This window comes from Caloenas nicobarica, chromosome 3, assembly GCF_036013445.1.
Source record: "Caloenas nicobarica isolate bCalNic1 chromosome 3, bCalNic1.hap1, whole genome shotgun sequence".
NCBI classification, from domain to species: Eukaryota; Metazoa; Chordata; class Aves; order Columbiformes; family Columbidae; genus Caloenas; species Caloenas nicobarica.
The window spans coordinates 31,411,729-31,434,985 of NC_088247.1; the positions used below are offsets into that span (position 1 = coordinate 31,411,729).

The 23,257-nt window shown below is 38.1% G+C and overlaps 1 protein-coding gene across 1 annotated transcript in view; it reads right to left on the bottom strand.

Moving 5' to 3' along the window:
• Nucleotides 1–23,257, bottom strand: part of COL9A1 (collagen type IX alpha 1 chain) — a 68,440-nt gene that overhangs the window by 19,703 nt on the left and 25,480 nt on the right. Inside the window, exons 13-28 of the mRNA XM_065631663.1 lie at nucleotides 18,667–18,690; nucleotides 18,305–18,358; nucleotides 16,193–16,246; nucleotides 14,450–14,482; nucleotides 14,299–14,355; nucleotides 13,060–13,113; nucleotides 11,727–11,780; nucleotides 9,280–9,333; nucleotides 8,065–8,118; nucleotides 7,320–7,373; nucleotides 7,081–7,134; nucleotides 6,933–6,986; nucleotides 6,654–6,707; nucleotides 5,299–5,343; nucleotides 4,582–4,635; nucleotides 4,432–4,485 (exon numbers count right to left, since the gene is read on the bottom strand). Of these exons, the coding sequence (XP_065487735.1) occupies nucleotides 4,432–4,485; nucleotides 4,582–4,635; nucleotides 5,299–5,343; nucleotides 6,654–6,707; nucleotides 6,933–6,986; nucleotides 7,081–7,134; nucleotides 7,320–7,373; nucleotides 8,065–8,118; nucleotides 9,280–9,333; nucleotides 11,727–11,780; nucleotides 13,060–13,113; nucleotides 14,299–14,355; nucleotides 14,450–14,482; nucleotides 16,193–16,246; nucleotides 18,305–18,358; nucleotides 18,667–18,690 (807 nt within the window). The remainder of the gene's footprint in view (nucleotides 1–4,431; nucleotides 4,486–4,581; nucleotides 4,636–5,298; nucleotides 5,344–6,653; nucleotides 6,708–6,932; nucleotides 6,987–7,080; nucleotides 7,135–7,319; nucleotides 7,374–8,064; nucleotides 8,119–9,279; nucleotides 9,334–11,726; nucleotides 11,781–13,059; nucleotides 13,114–14,298; nucleotides 14,356–14,449; nucleotides 14,483–16,192; nucleotides 16,247–18,304; nucleotides 18,359–18,666; nucleotides 18,691–23,257) is intronic.

The window sequence follows — 23,257 nt, forward strand, 5'->3', positions numbered from 1 at the left end:
AGTATCAAATCTTAGGCAGCTAGATACTTAACCTCTGTTGCTAGTGTTAGGAAAACATGTATTGCATCCTAAATCGTTAGCAACGTGTATATGCTGCCCTGCATATCCATCGAGAGTTTGTTCAATTTGCTAGGCAAGTATTGAACTTTAAGTTAAATTATTCCTTAAATGTTCCAAGCTCTCCTTTCATCGCAAAAACACAGGATGGGATACATGTTCTCCAAATGTTCGCAATTTAAAGGTTAAATAGCTGAAGAAAAACAAGGGAAGAAAAAAGCAGGTGCAAAGGTCAGTATTTTCTGTAGATACAATATGAAAAATTAAATCTTACTAAATCTCAGCAAATATGAAAGAAAATGGTTAAGCAGCTTAGGGAGTATGGCTAAATTCCACTGATTAGGAATGACACTCAGATGTTGGAGAATTGCTTCCTTTAGGCCACCTGCCATGGTGACTGGCTTAGAAAGGTTTAAATCACAAATGAGTTTGGTAATTACTTGGATTGACTAGCATAACACAAAGCAAATATAAGGTTAACTGACAGAACAATTAGAGTGGAATGGAGAATATGTTTGACTTAGAAACGAAAGAAAATTTCCATGTGGCTCCAGTTGTTTTTCTCTTTTACTGAACAAATTAATAATAAACTAAATAAATAAAAGTTGGGTTTATCTGGGTGGGGTTTTTTTTTCTGCTCAGGTGCTGACAACTTAAGTTTTCTAAGGAAAAGCAATGATTGGCTAAAATGGTACTTTTGAAACTATTTTTCTCCTAGGAAGATTTGTCAGCAGTGAGGTTAAGGGTCTCCCAGCACAAGTTTGCCTACTTGTAATCTTGCCTACAAGAGCTAGCTATCTTGAAACTGTAAATGTTTACAGACTTGCAAAAGGCCAAAACTTGAATTTGCTGCTTTGTAACAATACTGTTCCAGCAACACTGCAACAGTTGTTTAATAATGAAAATAACAGCAAAATAACATGGTTTGTGTCAGAGCATGCTACAGGCTATTTGGTAAACAGTGCAGAAGTATTAATTTGTCCCACAGAGTCACAGATGACTGCTTAATAGCACTTAATTGCGTAACTCCAAAAAACCTACACACGAGTTGAAATGAAAATTTTCTCTCAAAAAGATATCTTTTGCAAGTAGCTAAAGTTGAAAAATCGGGCATTTTTCTAATATAACACAAATGTAGGTATGTTATTTTTCCATATTAGCAGAATCAGCCTTGTCATCCCCTCACAAACCTTCACTGGAGGGCCTGTCCTCTAGAGTTCTGGTCCTCCTGGCACTACCAGCCATGCTGGCTGTGCCCAGTATCGACGTGAACAACAGCGGTGAGTGAAATGGGAAAGGGAAGAAGAGCTCTCCTGTGGCTGCTGCCAAGCAGCAAAACATTAAGGGACTGAAGTTCTCCACATCCTGCGAAACGTCAAGGTTTTTTCCAACTCCAAGGAAGAAGCCCAGCCCCTCTTGACTTCTGCCTGAGTCTTCTGTTATCAAGAATGAAACAGAACAAAGGGTAAAGGAGCAAGAAAAGAACTAAGGTGAGTGCTAAAGAGGATCATTCAAAATAGGAAGGAAAGGACAAGAAGAGCACCTGAATAGTAACCATGAAATCCTCAGGCTTTGAAAATGTTTGGTCAAACACTTCGGTCAAAAAGTATCAGATGTTAAAGTTGTGAGAAAATTTCAAAATCTGAAAAATACACTAAAATATTCACAAGAAAAAAATCTTTTTAGAGCAAATATAAAAGCTATTCTAAACTTATTTTCAAAATTTCTAGTTTTAGAAGTTTGAAAAATCATGGTGTGTAGAATTATTTAACCAGCATATTTTTTTTCCTGGAAATGTAGGGGCAGATTCCTAAAAGCTGAAGCTCAAATATGTCTGTTATATGTTCACGCTGCAGAAGGAGAACGCTCTTCATTCTGCCCTGAAAATGAATACAACCTTAACTTGGACCAAAGCTCACTAAGGTTCAATAATCCAACACTATGTCCTTCCTGAACAAAAGATCTTGATCATTCCAGGTTTTTTTGTGCAGAAGTAATGTTTTCTCTGGTGTTCCCAAAAACAAAACAGAAAGCCATTCCAGTCATATGCTGCTTGTAGTCTTGAGCAGAAGGAAGATAAACATAGTTATTATTCAAGGCTCTTTACAGCTTTAAGGGAACTATAGATGAGAAGTAGATTACTGTTTAATGCTCTACACGCAAACTTACTTTATTATCAACAATTTACTTCCTTTCTCCATTTTGTATTGACCAAAAGCTTTTGCTCTAATGTTCACGTTTTCCAAAATGAGTGCACTGTCTAAAGACAGAGAAAATAAAAGGCAAGATATCCAGATGTCTTGCTGGTCTCTAGAGTGATAAACAGAAAAATCATTGTATTTAATCTGCGTTAAGTATTTCTGTCTGAATACAGGGTTACTAAAATTAACCTTGCGTGTCAACTCTTGTTGTATGGACTGCTGATTTTGTAAATTCATGTTCACATTGAAAGGATTAAAAGCATAGTTCAGCAGATTACAGTGCATTATCAGAGTGGGCAATTACTTTGGTCTGATTCAATTATAGTTCTTATTCCTGTTACAAATATACAAAATATCAGCTCAAGAATAATAGGGCTGAAACCTTTTTCTAGTGCACCCAACACTTTTAAACACAAATAACAAAAATAAATCTTTGCAAGCTGCTCATATGGGAGACTGAAGATACATCTATTCCATCCTAGTAAGTCTACACTCATATAATCCCCTTTTTACATCATTCATAGGCAGCTGTGGACACAGCACTTCTACAAAGATTCTGTCTAAAATAAATGTGATCTCATGAATTAATGCACCTAGCACATTATCACGCAAACCACAGAAGAAAATGAAATCTGTTACTTGGCTGACTGCTGCTGTATGTTTAAGAGTTAATTCAGAGAAGATATTCCTGATCCATGAAATACCCTCACAAATATATCCCTATCAGTAATGGTCTAAGGCCTGTGTGAAGATAACCCTACAACTGCATGAGTAAAACTGTTATGCCATGGTATGATAGCAGAAGCTCAGAAAAATCCAGGAAAGTATTCCTAGGGTATCAGTGGCAAGAGAGAAGCTTGCAAAAGTAACTGGTTACAGAGCCTGCAGCCTTGTCAATGCCGTCAGACTGAGTTTTGGCTTAGGAAAATTTTCTTCAAATCACTGACCGTCTCTCACAGAAGGATTAACAGCGAAGGGAAACAGGATCAGTGTTACGTGACTTCAACCTGTGCCAGATCCACTCTAGAGAAATCTGTACCCAGCAGATTCTCTAGTACCCAAGAATGCCTCAGGAACAGTTGTCCTTTGTCTTCAACACTGAGCCTTAGCAAATGCCATGAGTTCACTTTCCTTAGCACAATTATTTCCTGCAGTGAGCTACACGCTCAGCAATGATTTCTCCAGTCTTCCAAATATTTCTAGTGTTAAGGAAAATCTCCAGTGAAAGAAACTACATCATCAGTGTTTCCAAGCAGAGATAAACGCTATACCTCACATCACTGTAGCTACATTGACAATGCCAACCAGAAAGGGCCAAGGCACAGGCCCAAGCAGCATCCCACCATCGTCCACAATAAACGGTTACCACACTTTTGTCTCAGGCAAACTGGACTTGCCTAGATAACACCCAAGAACAGTTTTGGGAACACAGGCAAGAGCCCATATGCAGCTTGTTTGCACCCAGTCTGCTCTTAGACAGGAGGGGGTGCTAAGGAGTTTAGCACTATGAAGTCACACCAGGCCATGCCAGTTGACCAAGGGGGCTGAGGACAGTCTCTAGCCATTTCCTTTATTAGTTAGGACAGACGGCTGCCTTTCCTTCATGCCTTGCCTCATTGTTTACATTATGTGCATTAGAAAGAGGTCCTAGCCAAAAAAAAATCATGTTCTGAATACTCAGTCCAAAATTCCGAACTTTGTAACATACGGCTAAGCTTTGTAATATACAGCACAAGTTTCTTTAAGGGACTGAAACAGTTAAAGATCAAGTGAACTACCTGAATTTAAGCTTTTCAACACCAGCGGTGGGAGTTGACTGTTGCAGTGAAAGGAGTTTGGTTCCAGCTTTTTATCACAAACCACCCTCATTCCCTCTGTTTGAGCTTTTACTCAGCATATTTAAAAACAAAGACCAGAAGAACATAAACAAAGGTTTCAAATTTAATTTGTCACCAAAGCCAGAAACAGTCAGAGGACATGTGTTTCTGGATTCCTCTATGTGATGATGCCCATCCATCTGGTACAGAAGGGAGTTAAAGAACACCTAGTATTTCCCTTAGAAATTAGCACTTGTGCTGAATAATCTTTTTTACCTCATGGTTAGCTTCAGCAACCATAACTTGAGTCACTGCAATATTCAATACGCTCAGTTAGAAATTTATTCAATACTTACTGGTGGTCCCTGGGGTCCTGTTGGACCTGCTTCTCCCTCTGGCCCCTGTTGACCCTGTTTTGGAGATAAGATGAGCACAACAAATTGGAAAAGTGATTTTTTTTGCACAATGCAAGACTTTTCATTTTTCTAGATCTTTTGAGACCTTACCGGTTTACCAGAATTTCCTATCAAACCTGGCACCCCAGGGCGACCTCTATTACCCTGTTGGAAAAAAAAATGCAAAATATTAGCCAAGCCAATGGTTTATCATTCCGTTTTAAAATAAAAAATAAGGAAATCAGTAAGATCTAAAAAAGTCAGCTTGTATTATTTTTTTAACTTCCACCTTTATTTTGGTTTTCATTTAACTTTCACCTAATTATATCTAATTTTTCAGAAGTCAGACTTCAGGTCTTTTGTTGTTTACATACTGACAGATCAAAATAGACTCAACTGCTGTTCTCAAATCACAGAAGGATAATATCATTCCCCGTAATTTCAGAAGACATTTACATCTCAATATAGTTTTCTTTTTCAATTACTTAAAACTAAACTCAAACATTATTTTCTGTAACATTCCATAGCCTGAATCACACAATATTTTTTTAAACTTAATTGGAATTGATGCTGTCGTTTGGTGGTACATAAATAGAGATGACTCTCACAAACTTAAAAGGAAATGGCTTTTTTAAGGTACTATTTAATGCCTGGAATCATGAAAACCACATCGTGTAGCAAGTCATGAAAATGCACAGGACTAGAGTTGATAGAAGAATATAATTAATTATTTCAGCCAAAGGCTTGTCTCTTACCACAATAGAAAGTTTAGAACTTCATAAGCACAAATACAGTATTATAAGAAAGTCAATATTCAAAATTATTTACCTTTGGGCCAGGAATGCCTTTCACACCTGGAGAGCCTGGTAAACCCTGAAAGAAATAACATCTACAGTGTTTATTTGTTGTTAAGGGGACTGGAAATGGTGTTAAAAACCATCTCTCTCATGTTAAAGTATTTCTAGTCCTTTTACTTGATATTGAAGCACTTCTATCCAATAACAAACCAACCTTAAATCCTTTCTATTCACAAAGTAACAGATAAGGAGTATTATTCCTACTTCATAAATTGGCAAAAGGAGCATGGAAAAGTGAGGAGTTGTGGCTTTTTCTGGCTTAGACTAGAAATAGATTCTTAGTCCCAGTATCCTGAGACTCGAGGTAGAGAGTTTAACAGAGGGGTGTCAAACTCATTTTAATCGGGGACCACATCAGCCTCGCAGTTGCCTTCAAGGGGCTGAATGTAATTTTAGGACCGTATAAATGTAGGAGTAGTTACACTTATACAGTCCTAAAATTACATTTGGCCCTTTGAAGACAACAGCGAGGCTGATGTGGGCCCTGGTAAAAATTAGTTTGACACCCCTGGTTTAACAGATACTTTTTGTGTACATTTCATCCCCTCCTCACTTCTGTGCAGCAGCTCATAGCAAGTATAATTCTACCAAATTTTCTTCCAAGCTTAAGAGCTCACTTCATATTACAATTTTACTTCCAGTTGTGTTTTAATACAGCACTTTCACTATATCCTGACAGCAATTGCTCCTACAGCATAGTGTTTCAAATAAGTTTCCATTTAGGTTTTGACAATTGGCAGAGTTTTCAAACTTATTCAGCTAATGTGCAAGGATTACCTGCTGAAAGAGTCCATAAAGCACTACTGATTCCCTATAACTCCACCACAGGGGATACACTAGAAAACTCGCCCCCCGCAGAAAGAAATATGAGTGTGATGCATTCCAGATGTTCTGAGCCAGCAGAATATCTAAAGGAAATGATTGTTCATCTAAGGTATGTTGGACTAGGAGATTGGCTCTTCCAGCTCACCCCGGGAACAGGTTTGGCCCTAGTCAATAAAATGAGACCAGATCTAATTGTGGGGTCACACCATAATATTCACAGGGTCTCAGGTATGAGAAACCCTAAAGGAATTGCATACTGGCCACAAACAATTTGTAAGACCGAGTTCCTCACTACAGTACCATGAGCAGATCTAGGCTTTTGTGCAAATGTTTTGGATACACACAGCAGAATTTCCCCTGGCATTACACATCATCTTCATGGGCTTTTTGCTTAGGTTTTCACTTAAATTACTCCAATGTTAGCATTGAACTAACCTATATACAGCCTTTCTGTGGTTTGAACTGAGCCTAACTTTCAAAGGCAAAATACCAGATACTTACGGGCAGTCCCTGAAGGCCTGCATCACCTGGAGCTCCAGGTTTTCCTGGTTCACCCTGCAAAACATTGTAAGTTGTAATTTATGCAAATCAAACAAAAGGAAAAATTTCATTTCTGGAACACAGAGCTGGATTACTTCCGAATTTGTAGGATGGGAAAGTTCATTCAATTACCCTAATAATGCGCATAAAGCCACAGGCAGCAGCAGAATGAAAAGCCATAAATAATTGAACAAATCTAGGGCACTACCAAGGCTCAGATATATGCCAATTGTGCCTTACTTTTGCTCCAGGCATTCCAGGGATCCCTTCCCGGCCATCAACTCCTGGTAAACCCTTGAAATTAAAAAAGAAAAAAAATTATGTATTGTTGGAGAGCACTCTGGTATACAAATCAGCATGACATGAAGTAAATGAAGAAAATACTTACAGCCTCTCCTTTAGGCCCAGGGAGACCATTTATTCCCCTTGAACCTTGAGGACCCTAAGAATAATAATAATATTTAAAAGTGAAGATCAACACATTGAAATGACAGACGCGAAGAATGTGAACACATACTTACATGCAGACACGTTTTACTTTTAGAGTACCAATTATGCAATATGTTTATATGCTATAAGTAACCAATATTTGCAAGTCAACACAAATTGAAGTTTGTTTGTGCTCACTCTTTCTCCCTTTGGACCTGCTTCTCCCAGTGGACCTCTCTGTCCTTGATCCCCCTATAAGAAAAAAATATATATAATTTTAGTAATAAAACCAGAGGAAGCTTACTTGTATTTATTAGCTAAAATCTCCAGTAAATCAACAACAGCAACAACAGTACAATTACAATTCACACTTAGTTAAAGCAGATACCTCAAACTCATACTGTATTTCAAAATGCAGTTTCTTAAAACTGCAGCTGGCAGCTACATTTAAAAAAACACAGCTCAAGCCATCCCCTAGGAACCTAGGGACAGCTAAACAAAGGACGTTGCACTCACTTCTTCAACCCATACAGTTACTGGCTATTCCAAGCATAAATTTCAGCTATGGGGTGCAGGGAGAAGGGAAGAATTAAAAAAAAAAAAAAAAAGGCACTAAATGCCCTGTGCAGGTTTTGTTCTAATGAATGAATATTTTTCTAGCTTAAAATCTGAAAAATTCCAAGTCACTCTAATGCACAGTAGCACTCAGAACAAAGAGGTAATAATTACATAGTAAAAGGCTAAAATGTGTTCACCTGTGCCACAGTTCCTTGGGGGCAGCAAGAGAACCTCGACATCACTGTTACATCATTTATTCACCCATCAAGAATCAATGGAACTGGATTATCAGAGGCTTTTCTGATTCACAGCCACAAAGCTTTAGGACTTAGCATCTAACTGGGTAGACCCTGGGAAGTATCTGGCTAACGCATGCTCTACTTACAGGGGCACCAGGAAGACCTTGAGGACCAGGATCACCATCAAGTCCACGAGCTCCCTATGAGACAAGAAGACAACACAAGACATTAAAATGAAGTGCTGAAACACTAACAACTTATGATCCCTCCTGGTTTGCTGGGAGCTGCAAATTCTCAAAACCTGAGGTTTTTTTATAGCTCTAATTAAAAAAGAAAAAAAAAAAAAGGACTTCAGCAAACTTTTTTTTAATCTACCTTGGGTTTTTTGTGGAATTATGAATTGTTACTCCGTAAGTAATTTTAAATGGAGGGGAAAAAAGTTTTCAAAAAGATTTACAGAGAATAAGGAAGAACTTTGTCAAACAGATGTAATAAATATTTCAAATAGACAAAACAGCATAAAATGTAGGCAAATTACTAGGAAGAATTATCTTCTATGAATTAGAAGATACAAAGAAGGCCAGAAAAGCAAAGTAAGATAGTAATCGCTTAGCAAATATGTCCAAGAGGTTAGAAAAGATCACTTATGAGAAAATTCATAATCAGGACAATTTTGATGTTTTTCTGAACACAAGATGATCACAGAATAAGGTTTCTGTCATTTCATTTCTGGAGAAGGAGACAATGGCTTGATTGCTACATTTTACTCCTCGAAATTTTTACCGTATAGATTTAGCAAAATCATAAGAATAGAAATGTAACAGTCAGTTTTGAAATAAGTTAGAAACACTTTGATGAAGAGCTGGAAAATTACCCAGCAAAGTCAGAGCTCATATGAACACGAATCCCACCAGCAGCAATTTAAAACACAAAAGATGCAAAAAACCAGAAAGAATGGAGAGAGAACAAACTCTCAATAAAAAATCCTGACGAAAACTGGGACAGTAGAAGCAAATGGCTTCAGGAAGATGCAAATCACAGGAGAGACTATTTAATAAATTTTAGCTTTAAATAAAATATTCTATAGTTTATAACTGCAATAACTTGGTATCTTGCTAACCACATACTTGCACACCTGCTAAACAAAGGTGTGAAAAGTATGTGTATTTCATTAATCAGAAGGATGAGGCTGCTTTTCTTCCGAATCAGAAGTACAGTAGCTATGGAAATACCACTGGTGGGAGAGAGAAAATGCCAGGGAAAAAAAAAAAAAAGGATAAATTTAAATAAGCTTTAAAAACAATCAAGGGCGTATTTTTTTTTGTCCAGATCATTTTATGAAAAGAAAGGTTAATACTCACTTTGGTACCTTTAGGTCCCATTATACCAGTTATACCTCGGATACCTAGGATGCCCTGAAAATGAAAAGTATATTCAAATTACACTTAAATCTTTTTATCTGAACTGTCCTAGTTTTCAGACAGAAGACTCAGAGTTCTACATGCTTTCTTTATACTTATTTCACTATTTTCTTAGTATAAAAGGAAAAATCCAGCTACTTCTGTATTAGAATATTTCATTTATATGGTAATTTGATATTTTACTAATTTAAGACTTTTTAACAGAATAACAAAACTATCAGGTTAAATGCTACCATGACAAATATGACTTAAGGACTGAAAAAAAACCACTGATTTCTTGATTACCAGAGTTGAAGCATTCTCCCTGTGCAGCCTGTGTGAGAGGAATGCTTGAAGGCCAGATTTGCAAAACTGCTAAATTGTCTTAAGTGGGGTGTAGGACAGATGCAGGAGAAAGGTAACATCAGACTTCATAGAACTCTGGAGACAGGCAAAATTGGGCAAGGTTTTTGAGAATGCAACTGCCACACCTGAGAGGCTGGACTGAGGAGACATCCTACTGCCACAGGATGTATCAGAACTGTTATCACTTCCCTCAAAATAGTCGCACAGGAAATTTGGCTTCAATTTTTCTTCTTCCTGAGAGGACAAAACCACATAGCACATCTCCTCTCCCCAGAGAGAGCAAACCCTCAGCCATAACATGTTTGTCCTGAAACAAGAAGTATGCGCTGCAGCTGTGTTAATGAAGCAGCTGCAGGCACTTCAATGCAGCACAGGCAAACCTACTCCTTGACCAGACTCTAGATGGGCAGCCCTTTTACTTGCTCCTTACAAAGTTAGATGGAAACTTGCACAGAACATTTAAAGCTTCATCAGCCCAAAACATGAGAAAAATCTTGATAACACAACAGTGACTACAGCCACTCAGCAAGGGAGAGACCCACAGTCTAATCCTTGTTCCAAGATCAGAGATGGAAGTAGGTGCATTGCAGTACTCATTGCTTTCTATCAAAAGCAAGACCTCTCCCAGAGGTGACTGTCTTATGCAAGTCTTCTTGTCAGCGCATTACATAAAAGGGTTGGATTGCAGGTGCTGCTGTGGAGACTGTATTCCGAATCCCTCCTATGGATCTGAGCCTTACATTTGTTTGTGTAAGAAACATACAAGAAAATACAACAGAGCCTACAGCCTCTCCACCTGTGCCTCCAAAGCACTGTCCTCTTTTCCATAGGTTGTCTGACATCACTTTCTGTGCATTATGAATCCTACATTTTAATAAGAAACAATTATTTTAAAGCTTGCTTGTAAGGTCATCAACTGGTGAAACAGTGGAGTGATGCATTAAAAAAAAAAAGGGAAAGTCAATCTCTAACTGGTTTTTAATTCTATTGTTATTTCACAGTGATAGAACTTTACCAAACTGAGTTAAATGAATTGGCCCCCACAGGCCCTTCAGACAGCAGAAGCTGCATCATACACAAGTATTTTCTCTGCACCAGGGCCCCAGAGATAAGTTTTTCAGCATCAAACATAAGAAGGACTACACCCTTTCCCTTTCTTAGTTTCTGTTCTTTCTTTAGCTTTCTCTAGTCCTAATCTGGAGGTTTATGTTGTCTCATGTTTATAGAGAATTCTGTAATTTAGGATTTCAATGTCATGTGCATGAAGGTAAGATCCTGTACAGTATCACATCTGGACACCAATGGCATTAAAGAAATAGTTCCACACCAATGAAAAAAGCATAAGACTCCATCAGAAAATACACTGTAGAAATTAAATGTGTTATGCCTATTTCTTTTACTTAAAATGACCGCTTTATTCAGTTCACCATTGCCTGTTCAGCTGTGGTAACCATAAGAAGAGCTCCTCACAAGGAAACAAGCTGAGGAGGTATGTGCCAGAACAAAGAAGTCAGGTGAAGCAGGACAAGAAAATTAATTCCAAAATCATAGGTGTGATTGAGGGCTGCTTCCTTGGCGTGCAAAAAGGGAAAAAAAAAAGAAAAAAAAAAATCTGCTCTTTAGTGGCTGCTACTTAATCCTCAAGTCTTAGCTAAGTCTGACTTTCACAGCTGACCATGTTTTGAGCAAACACTAGCTTTGCCAGGAGGAAGTCAGAGTCATCAAAGCTACAGAAAGGAAGGCCAAGGAAAAACAAAACACAACACAGCTACTTGTATAATCTAAGCACAAAACAAAATTCAGAACATTAAATACTTTTTAAAATAAGCATTTCCATAGAACTATTTAGAGCTTTGTGCCAAGCGATAATGTAGATTTTTGGAGGGACTTAAATATTATAATCCTACTTTCACTCATAGACAATATGGCAGAATAAAGAGAAAGGAGCATGGAGATTTTATAGTATCTGTTTTCTCACAATAAGGAAAAAAAATGACATAATAAAGCAAACGGGTAACACTGTTTAAGAGGAAATACTTTACTGGAGGGCCTTGAGCTCCCACTTCACCAATGGGTCCTTGGTCCCCTTCTTCACCCTGGAAAGCAAAAGGAATACATCTGTAGGTAATCCAAACCACACACATCGCTCCTTCAGCACAGGAGGTACATTTACTACTTACAGTTTTCTGTCACCATGTCCTGCTTGAAGGAAATGCAAATGAAATCACACTACTCCCTCAGAACATAGACAGATACTCATTTAGGTTCACATTCCATTCAACTATTAGTCAAAAGGATAATTTCAAGACAACCTCAGTATAAAGAAGAATAATTATATTGACTTTTAAACTGTCATCCCTTTTTTCCTTGACTTTAATCCCTTTAGGTTTTCTTGTTCTTTTAGACTAAATGTCCAATGGAGTTATATTCATACATGTGAATGGACGGGACATGATGCTAGTAGCTCTGCGTCACAATACCACATGGCACTTCAGAACTTTTGAAAATTGAAATGGTAAAATGCCTTATCTGGTCAAACTCCTATTTGATTAGATGATAACCTCTCTCATACAGTGACAGTGCACACTAATGGAATGACAGTACTTACTGACAGTTTAATTTGCAAAAAGAGATTTTAGAGCATAAGACAACTGCTCAATATTCAGGGAAAAAATAGGCAAGCTGTTTCTAATTAATTAATGTTATTTTCAATACACTTAGGAATAGAGAGCAGGAGTTTTCTTAAAGACTATTCTCTGATTTTTTTCCTCCAGTACTGAAGCATGGACCAAGGCAGTCCAAATCTTCTCAACTTTTCTTACAAATATTTCAACATTAAACCAGGTTAATTAAAATGAAACACCTTAAAAGAGTTCACATTTCAGTTTTCAAGCTGAATCAAACTTTGCCTCTTTACTACGGTTATAGTCTTTCTTCACCTGTGAGCTTGTACTGTGTCCTCTACCTATCCAATACATTTTTTCTTCTTTTCCTCCTGTTACTACTCATCTGTGCCACCGAGAAATTTACTTGGTAAACCCACAGAATTCTTTTGCATGTAAATGTTTGGACATTTTCCATTTAATAATTACTTCAATGGGTGCCATAAGTTCCATAAAAATTAAATTGAACAATCAAAATAAAAAGCAAGAGCAGTATGACTTCTGCATCATAAAAAATACAGAGTAGAGGTGAATGAAGAACAGAGATATGTCTTTGGTTACTCTGGAGCACTATGATGTGCAGAACGTCTTCATGTACTCTAGTAAAAAAATTAATAGTTCTAACAAAACATAGTACCGTTTTTGAAGAAGAGGCTCAATTACTATTAGCTTGCTAAACACAGCTGCAGCTTTTCCTCTTTTTTTTCCTTACCTTATAACCTTGCTTTCCTGGTTCACCAGGTTCTCCTTTTGAACCTTTCTGTCCCTAAAATAAATATAAAAAGCAAAATAAATAAATAAAAGAGATTAATAAAAATTAAAATACTGAGTTTTGCAAAACAGACAGAGATTCCCCAGAACTCTCTTGCTGTTCCCTGTGCAATTCCCATTCACCAATGATTCCTCACCTATCTAGTTTACACCACATACTAAGTATCATAGAATCATTTTGGTCGAAAGAGACCCTCAAGATCATTGAGTCCAACCATGACATAACTCTGGCACTAAACCATGTCCCTAAGAACCTCATTCACACGTCTTTCAAACACCTCCAGGGATGGTGACTCCACCACTTCCCTGGGCAGCCTGTTCCACCGCTTCACAACCCTTTCCCTGAAGACATGTTTCCTAATATCCAATCTAAACCTCCCCTGGTACAACTTGAGGCCATTTCTTCTTGTCCTATCACTTGTTACTTGCGAGAAGAGACCAACACCCTCCATGCTACAACCTCCTTTCAGGTAGTTGTAGACAGCCACAAGGTCTCCCCTCAGCCTCCTTTTCTCCAGGCTGAACAGCCCCAGTTCCCTCAGCTGCTCCTCATCAGACTTGTGCTCCAGGCCCCTCACCAGCTTTGTTGCCCTTGTCTGAACTCGCTCCAGCACCTCAATGTCTTTCTTGTAGTGAGGGGCCCAAAACTGAACACAGGATTCAAGGTTCTGCTGGCCACACTATTCCTGATACAAGCCAGGATGCTGTTGGCCCTTTTGGCCACCTGGGCACACTGCTGGCTCATGTTCAGCCGGCTGTTGACCAACACCCCAAATCCTTTTCCCCAGGCAGTTTTCCAGCCACTCTTCCCCGAACCTGTAGCGCTGCCTGGAGTTGTTACGACCCAAGTGCACGACCCAGCACTTTGGCCTTGTTAAACCTCATACAATTCACAGACTACAAATGGTCCAGAAAGTGAATGAAGCAATCCTTCATATGCTCTAATCCTTTCAGTGCCCTGCATAAATTTTACACTGAAGATTACAGCAGCAGTAAGAGATTTCTACAAGGAGAGGTTGTTTTGACAGTCAAGAGTTGAAATAACCCTAAGCATCCACACTGATGCAATGTTTTTTGAAATTAACAGTGAACTGCCCTTCTGTCAAGCCAGCAATTACCCTCCCTAGTGCTTTGAGACAACATCTCTGTAAGGAATGCTTGAACAAACCGATTCTCCTACCTTCATTCCCATTAAGCCAGCATGTCCTGGGCGGCCAGGTGGACAAGCATTAGGACACTGGAAAAGGATCCACACAGTTAGTACCACAGAGTTTGAATAAGGTTGTCTGAGACTATTTTAAAAAAAAAAAAAAAGTGGACAGCTATCTTACCAATGGGTCACCATCTTGCAGGCCAATTGTTCCCTAAATTAAATTAAATTAATCAAAGTTAGTAAAAGAGAAATAACCAGACCTGATTCATTAGACAAGGTAGTCATCAGACAAAACAGAAAATACTATTATCTAAAGCTGGAATCAAAAGTATAATCAACCAAAATATCTCCGACATGAAAAACACCTAAACTGTGGGACTTTATTGTAGGATTGCAGGTATCTGCAAAAACCTGTCCTCTACTTAGATCAACTTTTCTGAAAAACAAAATACTTATTTTGTTTTTCAAGCTACCTAAACATATTTTCTATTAAATGTAGAGCAAATATATCCAAACCTCATAAATTTCCAACAGAAATGAAGACCATTTATGTAATAAAGATAACTTTTACTTTTCCAACTTAGTACCATCCAGCAAAAGATTCAGCTCTTTACAGCGAACAACAGAAGTATTAGTAGACAAGCGAGAAGTCTGTCAGTTAATGGAATTGCAATAAACTAGACCTCAGTGTACAACGACACGGACTCAGTAGGGGGAAGCCACTCCTCACATTAAATCAAATACTTGATGGAAGCTAACGGGAGGCTTATGAGGCACAACAGGGAGAAATATCATTTCACAGCAGCAGCTGGATTCTTTAAAGTCCAGTGAGACTGAGCACACTGTTTCAGAAAGAAGCACGAGGGAGTTTAAGGAATGAACTGGTCTCCTCTTATAGAGAAGGATTTAAAAAAAGCAAAAGCTAAGGGTATGTTTGGGTCCATAATGTCATCAAGTGGAGTGCGATTGTGGCACTTCAGAAATCTAAAAACGATAAAACTGTTAAAAAGTAGAAGTAGCATATGCCACTACTGAGAATTCCTTTTTACTTATTTCTTAAATACTCCTCTCCACATCACCATTCGCATTTTTTACAATCCCTCTGCCAATTCTCTGGCAACTTTCATGAAAACAAGAAACATGGATAAGTAAAGCATATAGATGTAGGGTCTGTCCATCAGAGGAACAGTACAGCTTTAAAAAGACATTAGTATGACACGCGTTTCCCAGCAGTTTGCATTTCACAGCACCCAGCCTCTGATATGTCTGCCAAATGCTCCATTTGATCTCTCTGGGCAGGTAAATAGCCACAAGACAAAGGCATAACACACATTCTTCCTCCCAAGGGGCTCAAAGAACATAACCATTCCCCTAGAGAGGCAAAGCACTGGTATAAAGTTTTCTTATATCCCTTGCAAGTAGCAGGCCTGGTTGCAAGAAAGACGTCAGAACTTAACCCACCTGGGAGCATATATTTCTTGCTCGTGAGCCAAATATTAATTTTTTCTCCTCTTAACAAAGAAGAGTCTACCTTTGCTGAAGAACTACTGGTGAGGTCCAACAAAGACTACATTTACAGTAATATTATAATTCACAGTGAAGTTTAAAACCTGTAAAAGTTACAGTTTAAGACCATTTGCAAAGATGGGAAAACGTCATGACAGAAGTTACACAGTTTGCATTTCAAACTATCTTTTATAACCATGAAGACTAGAAACTCTCTAAGTGGAAGACTGAATGTTGATATGATTAAATGAGTTGTATCTCAAGCTTCGAACACAAGCCTGTAGACATTAGGAATTAATATAGCCTGCTGAAATCCTAAAGTCAGTATTCAGCTGTAGGACTTGAGGAGGAGTTTTGTTTAAGAACCAAGAATGTATAATTCAGACATTAGCACATATTAAAGTCAAATACTTACCGGAGGGCCTGGTGGTCCTGGTGGCCCTGGTGGCCCTCTTTTTCCTGGATCTCCCTAAAAAAAGGGTAATATAATTTTGCTGATTCAAAGTAATAATGACAACCATAAGTTACATATTCATACAACACCTCATTAATGTTTATAAATATATAAAGGGTGGGTGTCACGAGGATGGAGCTAGGCTCTTCTCGGTGACAACCAACAGTAAGACAAGGGGTAATGGGTTCAAGCTGGAACACAAGAGGTTCCACTTAAATGTGAGAAGAAACTTCTTCTCAGTGAGGGTGACAGAACACTGGAACAGGCTGCCCAGGGGGGTTGTGGATTCTCCTTCTCTGGAGACATTCAAAACCCGCCTGGACGCCTTCCTGTGTAACCTCACCTAAGTTTTCCTGCTCTGGCAGGGGGATTGGACTAGATGATCTTTTGAGGTCCCTTCCAATCCCTAACATTCTGTGATTCTGTAATAACAGTGAGAAACTAAGTAGCTACAGAAGGACAGGCTAGGTAGCCAATTAAAACATAAACCCACAACATAAGTCCCACAGTAGCACGGGAAAACTGATTTTTTAGTAGAACGGGAGCCATGTTGCGGAATAGGAGCCACGAAAAATCCCAATGAATTTTCAGATTCTTTAGAAAGCTGAAACAACTGAACACAGGACCATCTATGCAGTCATCTGTCTCATAACTGCTAATTAAGCTCTGAATTAAAAGAATCCTAATAACTGGCAAAAATGTCCAAATCGCAGAGAGGAAAAAGAATCCCCTTTTTCAGAGCCCAAGATGAATTTATCAAGTCAGAGTCTTCTCCTGTTTGTGAAGTTTTGATGTCCAGTGCTTTCAGAAGACAACACAGAATCTCTGCAAATTATTTTTTCTGAGTGCTTTTAATTAAAATAAATATAATATTCTGACGGGAACCACCTTTTAACTTAATACTGTTGTTTTGATATTATCTTTGATATGTTATTAAATCATAAATGAAATTAACAAGATGAACATAGAAAAAATATTCAGTAATTCTCACAATGTGTGAGCTATAGAGCTATATCTTTAAAAAGCTGTATCTTTAAAGAGCTATATCTTTCTTTCCCACACAAGGTATAATTACATTGCGGGACTCATTATCACAAAGTGTTGTGGAGGCTCATGATATAAAGGGATTCAAAAAGGGACTGACTACATTAATGGAGGATCAGCACATGTACATCTTTTGAATAAAGCAGCACGGATGCAATTTCTGATTCAGGCTGTCTCTGAACTGCCAACTGCCAGAATGTGGGACAGTATGACAGAAAAATGTCATTTTACCAATAGCCCATACACTTCCCTAGGTACCCATTATTGCCCTTGCTACAGACATGACAGTAAGCTGGATGCATCATCTTCTGAAACAAACTGGCAGTTTTAAATATTTTTATATTAATTTATGTGACTGAACACAACACACAGGGAGAGGTATGCATTTAAAAGTAGGCTTCATTAAAGAAAATTTTAATGCTGTTTCAGATTTCAAGTAAAAAAATAACATTTGGTTTCAATTTGCATTTCAGTGGTAAAATATGGAGTCAAAATATGACCATGTGCTGAAATGGAGTGCACAGTGTAACGGTAATGTCAGTAGATGGAGTCATACTTAAAATGAGACTAAGAAGAAATACTGAATTGCCATGTACACTGATATGCAAATGGAAAACAGAAATAGCACGTGGTCATGTACCATAATGTGCATGTGAGAATAGAGGAGTAAAGCTGAACATCTGCATGTAATGTTCAGATTTGCATTTCCTGTATTTCTGGCAGGTTTGCTGTTCAATTTTAGCTTTCCTTGAGTAAGAGGGGAAGTAGAGTGTGGGACACTATATGAAGCATTTAATTCTAACCTAATGGGTATTCCTGACTCTGTGCTATTAATTGTTTCTTATTTCTGATGAGCTTCAAACACAATCTTTCCTCTACCAGTGATCGCTGTAGAGGAAAAAAATATGTTTTCGAGTGCGGTTATAACCCAAATAGTGTTTAAATGGCACAGTAATTATTCATTTTTTCTATAACTACCTTCTAGCAATTGAATAAACCTACATTTTTAGCAAACATGGTAGTACTTACAGGTGGACCAGCATGACCCACTTCCCCAGGAAGTCCTGCTGCACCAGCTGGACCCTATAACAACCAAGTTAAACAGTATTTTTAAACCATACAATACTTCTATAACAAGCATCCAAGGAGTGAAACTTAATTCTCTGAAACAACAAACTATGACTTCAGACACCAGTATTCTTGCCCCATATACCATAGACCTAAGTAACCTCGATAGTAGCTGAAGAAAGAACACATAATAGACCTAAAACACCAGGATTAAAAGTCTCTTTTTTCACTGAATTACTTTTTATTACAGTATAACAGCTTTATTGAATATTTAAGCAGATTCATTAATCAGTATATTTATGAATTGTAAAATTGATACTTACAGGTGGTCCAAGAAGCCCCTTGCCCTGTGAAATATGAAAAAAAAAAAGGTCAGAAATGTGGGGAAGGTTCCACATCTAGTCAGGCTGTTTGCCAAGAATAGAGTATTTGGGATTAAAAAAATACAAAAATCACGATGTTTGATTCTGCAAAATCACTTTGAAAACTTGTTTAACTAATGCTAAATATCAATTTTATTATTAGGTAATCAATATCAGGAGAAAAATTAAATTATTGATTAAGTTGCCTTGCAGTAGCATTTATTTACACGTATTTACAAACACATATACTTCCACAAAGGAATGAAGACATTAAAGCCTTTGGGTTTAACTAATTATCAAGTACCGTGATAAAAACATCTATTCTATAATTTCTTTCTAACGGTGCATTTAAACTGATAATAAAAGAGGTCATTTTTAGTGGGTTTTTGGGGGTTTGTTTTGGTTTGGTTTTTTGCCAGTGCTTCCCTGAGGTCTAAATCCATTAAACTAGAGCTTTTTGGTAATCAGAAAGAACACCAAACTGTTCCTGTTTACATTTTCCATTAGTATTTCTCTGAATAATTTAATGAGAAGTGTCCAAGACACAAATGTGTTTCTGCCTATTTGGACAATACACTTCCTCTAAGAAAACAGATCCCTCAGTCTTACATAGCTAAAGCAAATGGATAATTTTGTGGAGAACAGTGTCAGTGATGTGTATGAAACACTGGCATATAAAATCACAAACCTCTTTAGGAGATTTGAAGTAATAAAGCGTCCTGGCTGAGTAGAGTTTAAAAGCCACATAACGTCATACCAGGATTGTATCTGCAAGGTTGTCTTTAGAAAACTTGGTATAACACCAGGAAAATTTCATGCATTTATCAGAGTTCTTCCATTTTAATCATTTAATACATAGCAGAAGGTAAAGTTTTTCATCTTGCATAACCTACATAACTCCTTTGCTATTACTTAGTGCTCCCTGGCTGTATTTCATTTTATGTCTATATTTTACTACAAAAATTAAACTTTCATTGCATCACATATCTGATATTATAATATCACCAGCCTCTGAAAGAGGGAGGCCAACTACCTGCAGGATCTCATGGGAGTAAGTCCTTGCTAACGTGCCCCTAGCAGTGGCAGGGAATGTCAGTGATACCAAAAGAAGCAGCTACAGCTCCTGTGTCCAGCCAACACACAGGCCCAGGAGAAGCCATTCCCCTCCTTTTCCCAGTCCACTGCATCCCCTCACCAGCCTAATTAGGACTCCAAACAGCAGGGGCTGTACCCCAGCAATCCATGCCTCCCCCACACCCAGCTACCCCATGGCCAGCCTTCTGGCCATGAATTCCCTGCAAGCTGAGAGCTCCAGTGCAATCACCCAGTGAGGACTGTTAGGGAATAGACTGCCCTAGCTTGTTGAATTATTTGGTATACTGCTTCTTATAGAATTTGTTTAGAAACTACTTCTACAGAACTTGCTTACCATAAGTGAATTTGCTTAGCATAACTTCTGCAAGCTATGAACCTTTGAACTTTCTGCTTTGTTAAGTAAAAAAGGCCTCAGAGTCTTCAAGCTAGAAGATAAGGGGAGCTGCGTCCCTGGAGATAAATAAAGGAACAGAGTGGCGTCTAACAGAATAATACTTTGGTTATTACCAAAAACTTATTTTCTCCAGTTGCAGGTGCAAAATAGCAACTGAAGGTCAGAACTGTAATCGACAGCCTGCCTGACAAAAAAAGAAGAGATCCAATGAAGAACAGAGAGACCCCAGACTCTTAATTCTGCAATTGGCCCAGAGCGACGCACAGTGGGTGGGGACTTGGATTGCGGGGGTACAATCGTCCCGAGTTTCTTTCTGCTGTGGGTCCCTCTTCAGGAGACACCCAGCTCCAGTTGCTCGATGCTGCACTTTGCGAATTATTTATTTAAGAAGAATTTCTGGAAGCCATGCCTGAGTATCTGCAGCAGGAAACGTAAGGAAAAGGAACTTCTCTAACAGGACCTACACAGAGCACTTAATGATCCCAACCAGCTGCCCATGTTCTCATCTCTGCCTCTCCACGCAGCCTGGGACTGCAGCCTTAGATTCCCAGATGCTTGCTGCCTGCTTTGGAGGTGCTTATCTGACCCACAGAGCATGTGGAGTGCGGGGGCATGGGCAGGAACCCACCATCTGTAACCACCTGGTCCAGGGACACTCAGCCTGTAGATCTGGTGAGTACCTCCCATTGTCAGCACGGACCCACTGCCGTCCACCACGAAGAGTCACATACCAGTATTTGTATGTGTACCCTGCGCTGGAAGCTGTGCTGTAGTAGACCTTAAAATATTTTCAATTTCTCTATCACTAAATACATACAATCCTACCCATATGTCAGATCTGTAAAACACCAGCAATATATCAGCTAACAGAAAAGTTAGAGGGAACTTAGCAGAGAGAATGGACTGAAGGGTGCAACACACACACTGAATGTAGCAGCCCCAGGTCCAGTTACCAGGGCCAGATCAGAGACATCAGTGTACTTAGAAGTATTATACACTAATTTTGTAAATCAATCATTTGAGAGACTATCCACAAAAGAGATGAGACAAAGAGAATAAATTAAAACTAAATGATGAAGCAGGAAAAAACAGAGGAAAGAGAGAGTAAAAAAAGATAACTGAAGATCACCAGGATACATTCTGGGGACGAATGGGTGACAGAAGCAGAAAAGTAAATTATTTATATAAAACTTTAGATACTTAATATTTTTTTCTTTTGGTTACCCTTAAGTCCTAACGTGGCCAATAAATTCCACTAGATGAGCTTGAAAAACAGTAATAATAATTTAAAACTAATTAATGTTGTAGCCAAGGCTTCTGACTTTGCACTGAGCATTTTAACAACTTCAGCAAGATTTTTTTTTGTGACAAATGAAGTCTTTGGACAACCATCCAGAGACTACTCCACTTCCAAAAGGCCACTAACTGAATTCAAAGCAGTGCATAATTACACCTAAATACTCAATTAATCATATAACTAGTATGCAGACTGATAAGTGTGCCCACTGTGTTTCTAGTAAATGAGGTCTCAAGGATCAAACCAAGGACCTGCCAAGGTTAAGCAGTCCCATTACTTTACACTTGTAGTAAGAGCTTATCAAAAAATCTCTGAATCTGAGAATTAGAACCATCACACTCCCACACTACCGCTTTTACACTTTTTTTTTCCCCCCAAATTTCATTACTTTAAATTTAATCTCACTAAAGGAGACACCACCGGTATTGGTCATTTTGAAAAACTTCACTAACTGCTCTATTTCTTCAGCAGCCTAAAGCCATTCATCAAAAGGAAAACCTGTATAAATGGAATTTCCCCCAGAGACCTATTTTGAGCATTAATCTTTCCATATGGATTCAGCATATATGAGTTAACAACCAAGGAGCTAAAAAAATAAACCCTAGGCTTCCTCCTAAAATGTGAGCTCTAAGGATTAACCTTAACCTTAATAATTAGCAGGGTAATGACAAAAGATGACTAAGTATATCCATCCTCTCTTTACCTTTAAATAACTAAGAATTCTCATTTCCTCATAAAAAATATTTCTGCAGATTCACCCTTAAATATAAGGTCCAGTTGCTTATCAAGCAGAGGCAGAACAACTCCAAAGGTAATCCCTACTGAGGAGCACCGAAGCATTATCACCTTAAGACTGAAAGTCTCAGGGTAAACAAAAAATCACTAAACTTTGAACAAAGGTGCAAAATCTCATCAGATTTATTGCTTTTACAGTCTCAAAATATAGTCACAAAAGTCCTGAATCAGGTAAGTGCTGCTCTGAATGGAATCAGCATTCTACCTTGACAAGTTGGTCCAGTTTGCTGCTTTCCCATAGTAACATCTCTGCCTCTAAGTTGAGATTAACCCTCTTTATGCGTATTTTATATACCCACTTTTTTATGAAGGCTCTTAAATTATTCATTCTCACATTAGTTTGTTAATGGTGAAGTAAACTCATGTCGATTTTCACCAAGTCAGTTTTTATTTCAGTTGGCAACCTAAAATACCGCAGTATTTTAACCTACTATTTCAGCAATTCGGTTTTAATGCCCTGTTTTTTCCTCTCCCACAGTACTTCTTTTCAGGTACACTTTTTCCATATCATCTGATTAACATATCTGACAGAGTTAAGTGATATCTTCATTCTGGATACACATTTTAAAATGCATTGCAAATGACCCAGAAATTATTTCCCCATCTATTTGGCAGCAAAAAAAACCAAACCAAAACAAAACAAACCAAAAACAAACAAACAAAGACGCTCAAACCCCTAACAGAAAAAGTGTGGGGCTTTCAGTCTACATAGAAGCTACCTCAGTTCTGCAATTTTTGTGGCTAAATTCAGTTCATATATTGAGTCTACAGATTGACCGGCCACTATAAAAGTATTACCTGTTTTCCAAATTTTTAGGTAAGAAAGAGCATCCATGAAAATTAAATGCAAACGTACACACAGAATGATTCATCTTAAGTTTGAACATGTCTATAATGTAATGTCTTCAAGAATAACAATACAATTTCCTCTCTGGCCTAACATCAAAATGGTTGTTTAATATAAATTTAAT